The 13371-nt window shown below is 55.6% G+C and overlaps 1 protein-coding gene across 1 annotated transcript; it reads left to right on the forward strand.

Annotated features, from left to right (window-relative positions):
- Positions 1-11160, forward strand: LOC113878341 (angiotensin-converting enzyme-like protein Ace3). Its single transcript, XM_027519357.1, has 15 exons — positions 1-139; positions 237-373; positions 781-939; positions 1206-1293; positions 1472-1615; positions 2368-2559; positions 2677-2774; positions 2854-3026; positions 3327-3550; positions 3652-3796; positions 5525-5623; positions 6012-6134; positions 10044-10228; positions 10727-10894; positions 10970-11160. Exons 1-15 carry the CDS (start codon positions 1-3, stop codon positions 11149-11151), a joined length of 2256 nt encoding a protein of 751 aa, XP_027375158.1. The 3' UTR covers positions 11152-11160.
- Positions 11161-13371: the final 2211 nt, after the last annotated feature.

The raw sequence follows: 13371 nt of genomic DNA on the forward strand, positions 1-13371 counted from the left end.
ATGGAGCTGGACCGTGATTGGGCCACAGCCTCCTCCGGCTCTGCTGTTCGTTTGGTCATGGGAACAAGATGGACTTGCCCTGGCCCTTCCCTCCTCGTGCTCTTCTGTTGTGCCGTGGCTCAGGGTGACCAGGACTCAGGTGGGGCTGGGACCCGAAGGAGCGTGGGATCAGACCCAGGGACCAGGCAGGGGCAGGCCTCTCCCAGGACAATTGACGCCCATCTCCTTCTCTGCAGACCAGCTCTACAATGAGACTGTGGCAAAGGCCTTCCTGGAGTTTTACGAGCGAACAGCCCAGGTTGTATGGAACCAGTTCATGGCGGCCGCCTGGAACTATGTCACCAACATCACAAAGAAAAATCAAGAGGAGATGGTGTGGCACCACTTCCGCCCCTGCCCCTTCTCCCTTTGTTCTTCTCAGGAGTCACAGTGCAGGGGTGCTGGGGGGCCAAGGAATCACACCTTTTGCCACTCTTCCAGAGCTAGATGAGAGAGGGAAGCCCCAAAGCACATGTCGGAACAGACGTCAGGCTCCAGGCCTCCTGGAGCCCTGAAAGCTGTCTGGGCTAGAACCTCTAGCTTCTTTCCTCTTGTAAATATCACCTGCTTGCCTGTAGTGGGCAGGTTCCCTCCCTTCTTGCTTTTGGCAAAGTTTCAATGACTCCAAACCCTTTAAAGGGGCTTTGGAAGGAGGTTGTGGGGCTGGGCCCTGGAGTTCCATGTGACACCCTCACCCTCTCCTTCACCCTCACACGACAAACATGGTGACCGTCCTTCCAGCTGTACAAGGACGTGGAGAAGTCCCAGCACACACTGTACTTTGGCACGCGGGCCCGCATGTTTAAGATCGCCAACTTCCAGGACTCGGACGTGAAGCGCATGCTGAGTAAGCTGCTGAACGTAGACAAGGCGGCCCTGCCCAAGGAGGAGCTCCGGGAGGTGATGGACGAGCCCCCAGGTCTCCAGGCACATGCTCCCCACCTCAGGGGTGGGCAGGCCGCTGGGTGGGGAGCCGCCTGGGGCTGGAAAGAGTTTGGGAGAGGCAGAGCCAGAGCTTCCTCTGGGTGGGTGGGGGAGGTGAGCAGAGGCTAGTGGGAAGATGGGACGATGCCTTGGCCAGGCCTGCCTCTCCCAGCTGATGGGACTAGCGCTGGGGGTGGGCCCATGGCTGCAGACCTGCCCTGGGTGACACCTGTCCCCCCCAGTACAACAAGATTCTGGCCTACATGGAGACCACGTACAGCATGGCCCAGGTCTGCCTGAATGAGGGGCCCTGCCTGCCCCTGGAGCCTGGTGAGCACCCAAGCCCACCCCCACCCACCCCAGAGTCTCAGCACAGCCCGTTCCAGTAGCCTCCAGATTCCCACCTTCCTCCCAGCCCCAGCTGCACTTGGGGAGGGCTACCCACGGCGGGACAGGGCAGGGGGCCGGCTGGAGTGAGGTCCCACCTCGGCTCCTTTTCTGGGTACAGACCTCGAAGAAGTCATGGCCACCTCCCGAGACCAGAAGGAGCTGCTGTGGGCCTGGCAGGGCTGGCGGGACGCCGTGGGTCGCCAGCTCCGCATGACCTTTGAGCGCTACGTGCAGCTCAGCAACAAGGCTGCGAATCTCAATGGTGAGGCCCCTCACCCCTCACCTGCCAGCCCATCCAGCTGGGCAGACTGCATCCTGCAGGGGGTTCAGGGCAGTGCTGGGAAGGGTGAAGCCAAGTCTGGGTAGGACCTGGAGACAGGAACCCTGAGTCCTGCCGCTGGGGAATGCAGAGCTGGCTCACTCGTCCGTGTGGATCCACAAACAGCAACTGAGCACTACTCCTGGGGTGTGCCGTTGCTGGAGAGGGTCTGAGGATGCACAGGTGGAAAAACAGGGAAGGTGCCCACCTTCCCCGGGCTTACAGGCCTCTGGGAGACAGATGCTCATTTCCAGTCACCACCCATAAGTGCTGAGAAGGATGGGGCTTCAGAGAGAGAAGAAGGGACCCTGTTTCAGCCAGGTGGGTGGGGAGGGCCTTGCTGGCATTCATCCAAGGCCTGAAAGATGGAGCAAGCCGGGCAACAAGAAGCCCTCGGGAGGATCTGAAGAAAGGCAGCCTGGGTGGGTGGGGCTCCAGGTGGAGAGAGAGGAGCAGACCCTGTCTGCCCAGGCCCAGAGGATGCTCAGTGTGTGCTTTGCTAAGTGCCTGTCCATCCCACTCTCATCCTTTACGGATGGTGACTTGGTGGGGGGTGTTTTTCCTGTTTGGCAGATAAAGACCTTGAGGATCTAGGAGGTCAGTTGGCTTCCCTAGCAGGTGCCTGGGTTTCCTGCCAGCCAGGCCAGGCTGAAGGGTAGGTGGGGGTGACCCCTGAGCCCCCTCCCCTGTCCTAGGTTACCAAGACATGGGGGCCTTGTGGAGGTCCAAGTACGAGTCCGACACGCTGCAGGAAGACCTGGAGCAGCTGTTCCAGGAGCTGCAGCCGCTCTACCTGAACCTGCATGCCTACGTGCGCAGGGCCCTCTACCGCTTCTATGGGCCCGAGCTCATCGACCTGAGGGGGCCCATCCCCGCCCACATCCTGGGTAAAGCCCCAGCTGGCAGCAGAGGCGGGCAGGTGGAGTAGGCCTCCCGAGCAGGCGCGCAGTCGGTGGGGAGAGACGGTCTCCCGCCTCCTCTTAACCCTGCCCCTCCTCTTCCAGGGAACATGTGGGCTCAGTCCTGGGTCAACATCTTAGACCTGGCCCTGCCCTTCCCGGAGAAGCCCCCCGAGGACATCACGAAGATCATGCAAGGCCAGGTCAGCGTTCGGGCCCCGGTCTGCCCTGCCCACCCCACAGCCCCCGGGTGGGGCCCCAAACTCTGCCTCTTCCCCACAGCACTGGAAGCCTGAGAAAATGTTCCAAGAGGCTGAAAAATTCTTCACCTCCATGGGGCTGCTTTCCACCCCTCCTGAGTTCTGGAAAAACTCCATGATGGAAAGGCCAACTGACGGGCGGGAGGTGGAGTGCCACGCGTCCGCCTGGGACTTCTACAACGGGAAGGACTTCAGGTGCTCACCCTGCGGCTGGTATCACCCCCTTCCTCTGCTCCTTCTGCTCTCCACCTGTCTGCCTGTCTCAGCGGGGTGGCAGCCGGGGGGTGGGGGGCGGGGAGCCGGCCACCTGGGGGAGATGAGTGTGAAAGCCACGCGTCTGGCCGCTGCTCGGATGTGCCACCTGGAGTACCAAGAGCACAAGGCCCTGCTGGTCTCCAGCCCAACCACCCAGTCCCTTTACAGAGCCTGAATAGGGAAATGTCTCCTTTTCCCAGGGCATCCCCATGCTCCTTGACCCCTGCCCTTTAACCCTAGGATAAAGAAGTGCACCGAAGTGACCATAGAAGACCTGCTGTCCATCTTCCACCAGATGGGCCACATCCAGTACTTCCTGCAATACAAGAACCTCTCGGTGATCTTCCGCGCAGGCGCCAACCCAGCCTTCGAGGAGGCCATGGGGTCGGTGGTCACCCTTTCAGCCTCTTCCCACAAGCACCTGCTCAACAGAGGCCTGCTCAGCCAACAGCACCAGGACAAAGGTGATGGGGACCAGGAGGATCCCAGGCCTGGGGACCCCGGGCAAGGCCTAAGGGAGGCGGGACCAGAGCCACCTCCTAACTGCCCCCACTGCTTTCCCCAGAGGAGGAGGTCAATTTCCTGATGAGCGTTGCCCTGGAGAAGATCGCCTTCATCCCCTTCGCCTACCTGATGGACCTGTTTCGCTGGAAGGTCTTTGACGGCACCATCGAGAAGGATGTGTACAACCAGGAGTGGTGGAACCTCAGGTGGGGAGGATCGCCATTCGGGCCCCTCTGGCCACGCCTGGACTAGGGTGGGCTTTGGGGGCAGCCTCAAGGGGACCGCCTGCTACCAAAGGGCACCACCGTCTCACCTCCGGGGGCAGAGCTGGGCGTGTGATGCTGCTAATCTGCGGCCATGGGGAAGCCCTGGGGTGGCATTGGCCGTCTGTTGTCACCAGACAAAAGCATCCCTGCTGAAGTGGGTAGGGCCGGAGCATGAGTCTTGGGGGATTGTGTTGAATCTGGCTCCAGCACTCAGCAGGCTCATAGCCCCTCGGGGGATCCCTGGAGGCCGGCAAGCTCGCATGGTGGTTGCACTTGGGCCCCTCCAAGAATGGGATGCTGACCACCAGGCAGGCCTTCCTGCTCCTCCCCTCCCTTCTCTGCCTCCCAGTGGGGCCAGCAGAGGGGGTGTTTGGGGTCTGAGCTCTTTCCTTTTGGTGGAGAGTTTTTATATGACAAGGGCAAGCCCACTGCCCCCTTTCCTATTATCCCGACACACACACATACACAGACACACACACCTGTCTCTTACTCTGTCCCCAGGCCTGTCTGTGGGCGGAACTGGCAGTGAAGGAGCCCCCCAGCAGTCGGGCGGCATCAGTCTTGAGTGAGGGGCACCCGTGTCCATCCCATCACCGACCCCTGGCTGTTAGATTGGATAATAATTGCGCATGGGCAAGGCTTCCCCTTCTCCACCAATCCTCAGACCCACCAGCTCAGGTCTGCCGGCCACAGGTGCTCCCAAAGGGCCCACAAGTTCTGCATCAGGCCCTTAGGCTGACTTGAACCTTTACAGGTGCCCAGCCTGCCATCACCCTGCCACCCAGGGATGGCAGAGCAGGCTGCCCCTCCCTTTGTCCTCTCACCCTCTGACTCCCACCCCAAATTCAGGACTGGACCTCACTGGGGGGATTGGCAGAGTCTTGACCTTGTGCCCCCTTCAAGGGCACCCCCACCAGCCATCTGGACTGAGTGATGGAAACCAGAGGCTGAGGGAGGGGGCGACTCCCTGGCCCTTGAACAGAACCTCGTGAATGAGAGAGGAGCTTCCCCATGAGGACTGTGCAGGGCTCCAGTGGGCTGACGTGAAACGACAAGCTTTTCCATAGACTTCATCCACCCCAAAGATGGCTCTCGTTATGCCCATTTCACAGACAACACTTTACAGCCCGGCTCAGTAACAATCAACTTTCCCACAGTCACACAGCTCAGAGGGGCAAAGCCAGCAGTTACCGGGGTCTGCCCGCGACTCCGCCGTGTCCTGCTACCAACTCCCTGATCTCTAGGCCTCGCTTTTCCTCCATACCGCAGGGATGGTGCTGTGTTTTCTTCTCAGCACTTCTTATCAGATGAAACCACTTGGTTGGTTGGTCCATGGCCATCCCCCATCAGTAGGAGGAAAGCAGGGACCCTGCCTAGCCCGTTCCCTCCCGTGTCCCCAGAGCCAGGATAGTGTTGAGGGAGCCTGTGTGGAGAACTCAGCATGGTTCCTGCAGAGAGGACGTGCTTGATGTTAACTCCTGTAATTGTTTAATTCTCTGATTCCCAATCCCCTGTGTTTTCAACTCATTTATTTAATCAATAAAATGCATTAAGTGTCCTCTTCATGCCAAGTCACTGTGATAGCTGTGCAAATGCTCCAGAAGGAAAAGGGCTCTGGAAATCTTACCAGGTGGCACTTTCAAGCCCCCGATTTAACACCACCCCCAGGTTGAAGTACCAGGGCCTGTGCCCTCCCATCCCTCGGACAGAGGAGGACTTTGATCCAGGCGCCAAGTTCCACATCTCTGCCAGCTTGCCCTACATACGGTAAGGTCTGGGCCACTCCAGCAGAACCGGCCTAGGGGGTGGGGGTTAGGGGACACAGGACCCAGGTGGAGGATTTTCAGGAAGGCCCCAGACCCAAATGTCCTCCCCCTGCACGCCTCCCCACCTCCTCCCGTCGGACAGCACACCCTCCTGAGGGCCTTGTCCTGAGCACACTGAGCTTTCACATGAGCTCCCCTGCGGAGGGCAGCGTGATGGAAAAGCGTGTCTGCTGTCCCGAGAAGTGAGCAGGAGGGGGGAAGGGGCGCATGAGTCCAGAAGGTTAGGAAGCAGAGACCCTGCAACATCCCAGGGCCAGCCTACCTGATGGTAACCGCTGACCCGAGCCCACCCCGCCACACCCCCAGCCGGCCTCGCCTTCTCTCCCCAGGTACTTTCTCAGCCTCGTGCTCCAATTCCAGTTCCATGAAGCACTCTGCAAGGCCTCGGGCCACATGGGGCCGCTGCACCGCTGTGACATCTATAACTCCAAGGAGGCTGGGAAGCTCCTGGAGTGAGTGCCCTCCCCCTTTCCTTGTCCTCCCCCACCTTGCTGGACGCCTGCCCTGGGCCCCTCTCCTCACCTGGCTCCACCCCAGGTCCCCTGCGCAGAGCTTATGTTCTAGTGGAAGTTCTTCCCTCTGTCAGACTATGAGAGACTACAGAGTTTGAGAGACCATGGTCTCTCCTATGTTAGTCAAAGCCCGTTTTCTCTTATGTAGCCCCTGTGGTCAGAGAGATGGTTTAGCCCCTCCTGCTAACATGCACACACACGCATGTACGCACTTGTTCACGTTGTCAATAAATCGAACTGTCCCAGGTGGGAAGCCAGTGTTGGGGTCTCGCCTCTGCCTCCATCTTCCATCTGAATCCCCTTATTCTTTCCCTGCAAGGTGCCTGCCTAGCTTCTCAGCAGCACTTGATGCCCCCTGGGGTGCACTCTGCTTTGCCTGTCTTTTCTCAGAGGTGCCTGAACCCAGTTCCCGGGCTGATCCAGGCTGCTTTTGCACCAGCCTCTTGGCCCACTCTGATCAGCTTGTGGTCTACTTTGACCCCCTCCCCACAGTCTTTTTTCCCGGCTCTTGGTGTCTAGCCCATCCTTTCCATCCCTGCCTCTGTGGTGCAAGCTTCTGGCCCTGAAGGAAACCTGGAGTGGGGTGAGAGGCTGACCTGGGCTGGAAGCCTTTACTTCCACAGGCTGGCTCTCTAGCAAGCACTCTTACAGTGTTCCACATTAGCAGTTCATAACTTGCAAAGTGGACTTTATTATCCACATTTCATAAATGATGAAACTGAAGCTCAGAGAAGTATAATTTCATGTTGCTGATCTAGGAAGTGGCAGAATCATGCTTTGAACCCCAAAGTGACTCCAGAACACATTATCTTCCACCCTATTGCTTCCATCAGTTATAAAGGATGCTGTTCTGGTGAAGCTAGACCTGGGTCCTCTGGTCCCAGGATCAGCACTCCAGTCTCTGGGATATGGAGCCCGCCCCACTGACATAATATTTTTCTCATTGCATTTCAACCGATTTCAGTAGGTCCATTACCATAATCGGTCAAGGTCATGTTGAGTTTATTCCTGGTTTCCCAGAGGATGAACAAAGCCACTATTTAGTATCCTAATAATTATCCACAATAATTTAGCCTCCTTTGGAAATGTAATGAGCACGTTCGTGATTCCACCATGCAGCTTGTCAGTACCCACGAGGCCAGACAGAGTTGCGAGACTAATCCTTGCCTTTGCTCCCAGGAGGGCTGCACTTGACATGCCTTCTTGTCTCCCTAGTCTTTTTGCTATTTCATCTTTTCATACTCCTGGGATTTGTTCTAGCCAACTGCCCAGGTTTGAGCTTCTCAGAATGTGTGGAACAGAAGGGGCCTCTCGGCTCCCTGCGTTCGTGTCTCTGGCTGCCCATCATTTACTCACTCAGCAAACATTTACCTGCGCACGTGCCAGCCTGCCCTGCGTCCAGCAGGGGGCAATGGGCCACAGGATAAACCCATAACCATACGCCAAGAAAGGAGCTGCTGCAGCAGGAAAGGGATTTGGTGAACGTGCAAAGAGGGGAAGGAGGTCTTGCCAGGGGACCAAGGAGGGAACTCTGTCCCTCAATGCATGAGTACAAGAAATAGCAGACTTCCGTTTTTTTTTTTTAATACATTTTAATATTCATTGGATATTTTCAAGAGAACTCTTAAGGTTTTTTTTTTTTTTAATAATTTTATATTTTTGGCTGTGCTGAGTCTTCATTGCTGCTCAGGCTATTTCTCCTGTTGTGGGGAGCGAGGGGCTACTCTGAAGTTGTGGTGATTGGGCTTCTCATTGCCATGGTTTCTTTCGTAGCAGAGCCTGGGCTCTAGTGCTCAAGCTTCAGTAGATGTGACACGCGGACTCAGCAGTTGTGGCTCCTGTGTCCTAGAGCACGGGCTCAGTAGTTGTGACCCACAGGCTTAGTTGCTCCATCGCATGAGGATCTTCCCGGATCAGGGATCAAACCCGTGTCTCTTGCACTGGCAGGCAGATTCTTTACCAGTGAGCCATGAGGGAAGCCCAGCATCAACTCACTTTTGACTGAGCCTTTATCCCACTTGATCGGTGAGACATTTGACCTCAGTCTTTCTCATTTCCCTACCCCTCTCCACCCAGGACATATAAGGCTCCCAGGGTCTGACTTGGTACCAAAGCACGCCGAGGACTCACCAGTCATCTCTAGGCCTTTTGTGGAAGGATGGGGCAGGCAAGCGCTTGCAGGCGAGAAGGGGAAGGGCAAGATTCTTGGCTGCTCTTTTCCCTAATCGAGTTTAAAACTTGATTTTGCTACTTTCGACTCATCTTCCTAAGTGTGATCGCCCTGGGGCAGCCTCCAGGTTGGTGCCATTGAGAATAGAAGGTAGAAGTGGCCTTGGTCCAAGTTCCCAAATTCCCCTGCCTCACCCAAGCAGCCACGAGGACCTGATCCTGTCCATGGGCCCATTTCTGCCACCCTGGAGTTGAGGGCTCCAGGCAGTGCCCAGTTGTCACCTTCGCAAGTCTCACGTGCTGCCTGCATCAAAACTCTTGTCCCACCCAGCCTGAAGGACTACTTCTGAGAAGGCAGACTCTCAGTGGTTGAGACTTTACCCCACCAGGTCCTTCCTTTTCTGCAGTACCTGCCACTTGATAAAATCCTCTTACCTAAATGTAGTTATGGGATTTCCTTTGGTTTTTTCCTTTCTATCTTGATGACTTTTCTCCTCCATTTCTCTAGGGTCCTAACTACATTTTCCCCCAGTGGTCTCTGCCATGCATGGATCTACTGACCTTTAGTTTCCCCACCTTATTCTTTCCCAGTTGTTTATTAAGCAATGTATATAAGACTTTGCAAGCTACAAAGCCCTCTTTGCTGCCATTGAGTGTCTTCATCCTCACCACAGTGAAATTAATGGGGGCTGGTTTTACTGATGAAGGAGCTGAGGCTGAGAGAGGTTAAGTTGATCATCTGTGGCTGTGCAGCCCATAACTAGCACTGCTGGGTCTTGAACCTGAGTCTTGATGGCCTAGATTTCATACTCTAGGCCTCTGGGCCTCTCAGCCCCACCTCTCCAGGTCAGATCGGGGAAGCAGGTTGAGAAGTATCACATACACCTTCTGCTGCCTCTGCAGGGGACACTGGGGTGGAGGAGCCCGGAGCCCTGGCTGCAGCGCAAGCTGTCCCCCTACCTGAGTGCATGGGCCAAGCCTAAGGCTAGACCCCCTGCCACGGAGCACTTGATGAGCCTCGAGGCAGCTGACATTTCTGCAGTGCCGCAGGCAGTGCACAGAGCACATCCCACGCTTGCAATCTCACTAATCCTCCCAAACACTCCCTGGGAGACCGGAAGGGACTGAAAAGCAGTCTCTCTACTGACACTGAGCACCTCATGGGAAAGAGTGTTTCATGACTTTAGGCTTATTTGAGTCCAGGATAATAATAATCCTCACAGTGGTAGTACTAGTAATAATAATAATAGTAATCAGACATTTATTGCCTACCTAATTATGCTCCCAGAATTGTGTCTATTTGGTCAGCACAACCACCCTAAGAGGTAGGTACTGTTATTTTCTCCATTTTATGGATATGGAAATTGAGATTCAGAAAGGTTAAGTACCAGCCCAGGGTCCCACAGCTGAGTCACAGAGTCAGGATTCAAACACAGGTTAGTATTATTTCAAAGTTTGAGATTTCTTTTTCTTTTTTTTTAACTGGAGGATAATTGTTTTACTGTATTGTGTTGGCCTCTTCCATACAGAGCTTGTGATTTTATCCATTATGCTGAACATCTGTTGGGAGAGTCTGGCTAGCAAAGTCAGACTCTAAAGATGGGGTTGGGCATACTGAGGGGTCCCAGCAGCATCAGCCAATGCCCCCACACACCCTCACAGCCGTACTTACCCTCCCAGGGATGTCCTGAAGCTGGGCTCGAGCAAGCCCTGGCCAGAGGTCCTGGAGAAGATGACCGGGGAGACCAAGGTGTCTACAAAGGCCCTCATGACCTACTTCAAGCCCCTGCTGAACTGGCTGGTCACTGAGAACGTGCGGCAGGGGGAGATACTGGGCTGGCCAGACTTCAGCTGTTCCTTTGAAGGTTTGATGATCTGACCCTCATCCCACCTCTGTTTCAGCTCCAGGCCCGACCCTAGCCTGCCCTGGGCCAGCCCCTACCACAGCTCAGCCTTCACCCCTCGCCCATTAAGGACCTTGCAGTGTGACCCTGTCTGCACCTGATACAGCCTCGGCCAAGACCACAGCCCATGCCCCAGCCACTGGCTCGGAGGCTTCCTTGCCCACTGTCCGGCTAGACTGCAGGGTGGATCTGAGCACGGGGTGGGCATTTTACCTCTTGACCCTGCATGGAGCCACTGCTGGGCTCCATGGGGTACATGGCCCTACCTGTGCCATCCGCTGCTCCTCCTCCTCCTCCTTCTCCTCTTTCCTATCCTCCTTCCAGGGCAAGGCCCTCACTTTTGGAAGGCAGGTGCCAGAGGCTGGGGGAAAATGTCTGTGGCCATCAGATCCCCTCTGGTCACCATGAGGCACCCTCCCCAGCTTCACCTGCTCTGTGTGTTTCCTGTGTCTTCCACAGAAAGAGAAACAAGCAGGGCAGCATTCCTGGGGATGGAGCTGAACTCTGACCAGGTCAAATCCTGGCAGTGGACGTTGCTGGCCCTGAGCTTTGTCATGTTACTGGCAGTCCTGCTGCTGGGCCGCAGGCTGTACACCATGGAAAAAAGCTCACTGACCCAAGACACCAGTACACAAGACACCTGGTCACAGAGCACCCGGTCACAGAGCCCCAGATCACAGGATGCCAGCGCCATCAAGCCAGCATCGAAAACCTGCTTTCTGGGCATAGCGATGGAGCCCCACCAAGTTGTCAAGAGACAGTGGATGCTGCTGGGCCTCTGCCTCCTCCTGATGCTGTGCTCCATTGGCCTCATCATTTGGATTTTCACACAGCACAACAGGAAGCCTCCGTGGATGAGAGATGAATGGGGGAGCTGGGACTAGACACCACTGCAACTGGTGAGGTTTAGGGGAAGGAGGAGGGTGGCCAAATGGAGAGGCGGTGGAGGAGGGGACTGCTTGCCTGAATAGCACCCAACTGCTATTGGGTGCAACCGTGGCAGATCTGGGTATATGGGCAGTTGTGCGTTTGTGAACTCATGTATGTGAGGCCATGTACATGGGTGACTGTGTGATTCCATGTCTGCCCTGGGTTCCAGACCAGCTTCCTTCTCCTGGGGTTCAGGATCCATAGTTTTAGTGGATCCCTCCAAACCAGCCCCTCACCCCAAAACTGGTTCTTCACATGATGTTTTCTTCAGAAATTCTACTGTGGGGCTGGACAGAGGCTGCAATACCCAAGGAGTATCTGCCATAGTTAGAAACAGGACACTGCTTCAGTGCCTTCAGAAAATGCATGCACGTAGAACCAGACACTCCTTATACATCCTGTCAGTTCATGAGCGCTGAACTCTGTATACTGGCCGGCACTGTGTTGGGCTGCATAACGCAGCCCCCAGAAGCTGCCTGTCAGCTGTCTGAGATGCAAGGAGCCTTATAAACTGCCCCATGGCCCATCCCGGCCCCAGACCGGGCCCTCCAAAATGCAGACAGTGGGTAGCTGGGCACCCAGCCAGGCTTGATTAATGATTGACTTCTTTAATATTTAAACAAAGCTCATCTCCAGCCACTCCACTCCAGAGATGGCCTTGTTCAACACACACACACCTGCTGCCTGGCCTGTTGCCCTGGGGATTGAGCACAGGGCAAACAGCACCTTTCCAGGCTCAGTGGAGGAGGGGAGGATGGGGAGGGAGAGCTTTAAGGAGGACATTGGGGAATGAGTGCTCTAGGGACAAGCCTAGGAAGAGAAAGGGAAGGCCTCTGCTCCTGCCCCTCTTTGCCCTTTCTTTCCAGCCTGGGTCTAACACAAGGGTGCCACACCCAGTGTATGGGAACTTACTGAGTTTGGACTGAGGCCCCAGGGGCCCCCTGGGAGACTGAAAATCAATGTCTGTCGGAAATTAGGGGAACCTTGAGAGGAAGTAACATCACAGCCAGAAACCACAGAGGAGGCATCAGGGCTGCAGTTGAGCAAGCGGGAAGGTGGCCAAGAGATGGGACTGGCTCTCTCTAGATTAAAGATCTGAGCCCAGAAGTCAGGGATCAGGGTACAGAAGGACTGGGCCGAGCTCTCCATGGAGCCTACCTCTGTCCAGGTTTCAAGAGGTCTTCTTGAGTTCTGGCAGAGTCTGAGCACTTTCTGTTCTGACCGCAGGCTCCAGAGCACCCTCATTTGATGTCTCCGTCACTGCTGTTACTTTGCCTTGCTGTAATGTCCTTATTTGTCCCCATTACTAGCTGTCAGCTCTGTAAGGTCAGGACACAGTGAAACATCTGTAGCCAGCACAGGCCATGGCACACAGTGGGGATTTGGAAAATGTTTGAGTGAGTGAGGAAGTGAGTGAATGAGTGTCCCACTGCCCAAATTTCTCCTCAGAGCTCAGCACCCCATGCCCTGAGCCCATGAGAAACAGCCCCACCTTTCCTCCACAGCCAGCCTACCCCCCCCCCCCCGACATGGGGCCAGCCAGGACAACTCAGCACCCCCCCCCCCCCAGGAGGCCACACTTGCAGCCCTCCCATCCCCCAGCCACAGTGGCCAACGAGATCCGCATCAGGCACTGTGGCTCTGCATGGCAAAGGTACAACCAGCCCAGGAAACCAAGCCTCTCACCTGGACTCCAGCAAAACTCTCACTGAGCCTCCTTGTCCGTCCTCCCTCCCCCACCCGCCGTTGTAAAGTTTCTTTCTTTGGACCTCCACTGTAAAGTTTCTTTCACTGGAATATTTCCTTCATGTCTAACTACTTAACAACTTGGTTGTCCATCAGTTAAATCTAGATGTGCAAAATGGCATCTGAGGGTCTTTATCATTTATCCCACCTCCCAGCTCAGCCCCTTGCACTGATTCCATCATCGGCCTTTGCCTAAGGTGCATGCCCTATTGAGTGCTTGCCCTCCAAGGATGGCTCCAAACTGGCTGTTGGACCCTCTGCAAAGCTTCAAGCTCACCAAGATGCTCAGTGAACAGTGGTCTCCTCCCACTCCTCTCCAAGAAGGCTCTTTCAGTAAACCTCACCCCATCCCCATCTGCTTATTCTATTGTATTCATTTTCAACCAGTACTCAGACACTTTTATCAGTGGTCACTTGCTAATATGTGG

Source organism: Bos indicus x Bos taurus, chromosome 19, assembly GCF_003369695.1.
Source record: "Bos indicus x Bos taurus breed Angus x Brahman F1 hybrid chromosome 19, Bos_hybrid_MaternalHap_v2.0, whole genome shotgun sequence".
In the NCBI taxonomy this organism is placed as follows: Eukaryota; Metazoa; Chordata; class Mammalia; order Artiodactyla; family Bovidae; genus Bos; species Bos indicus x Bos taurus.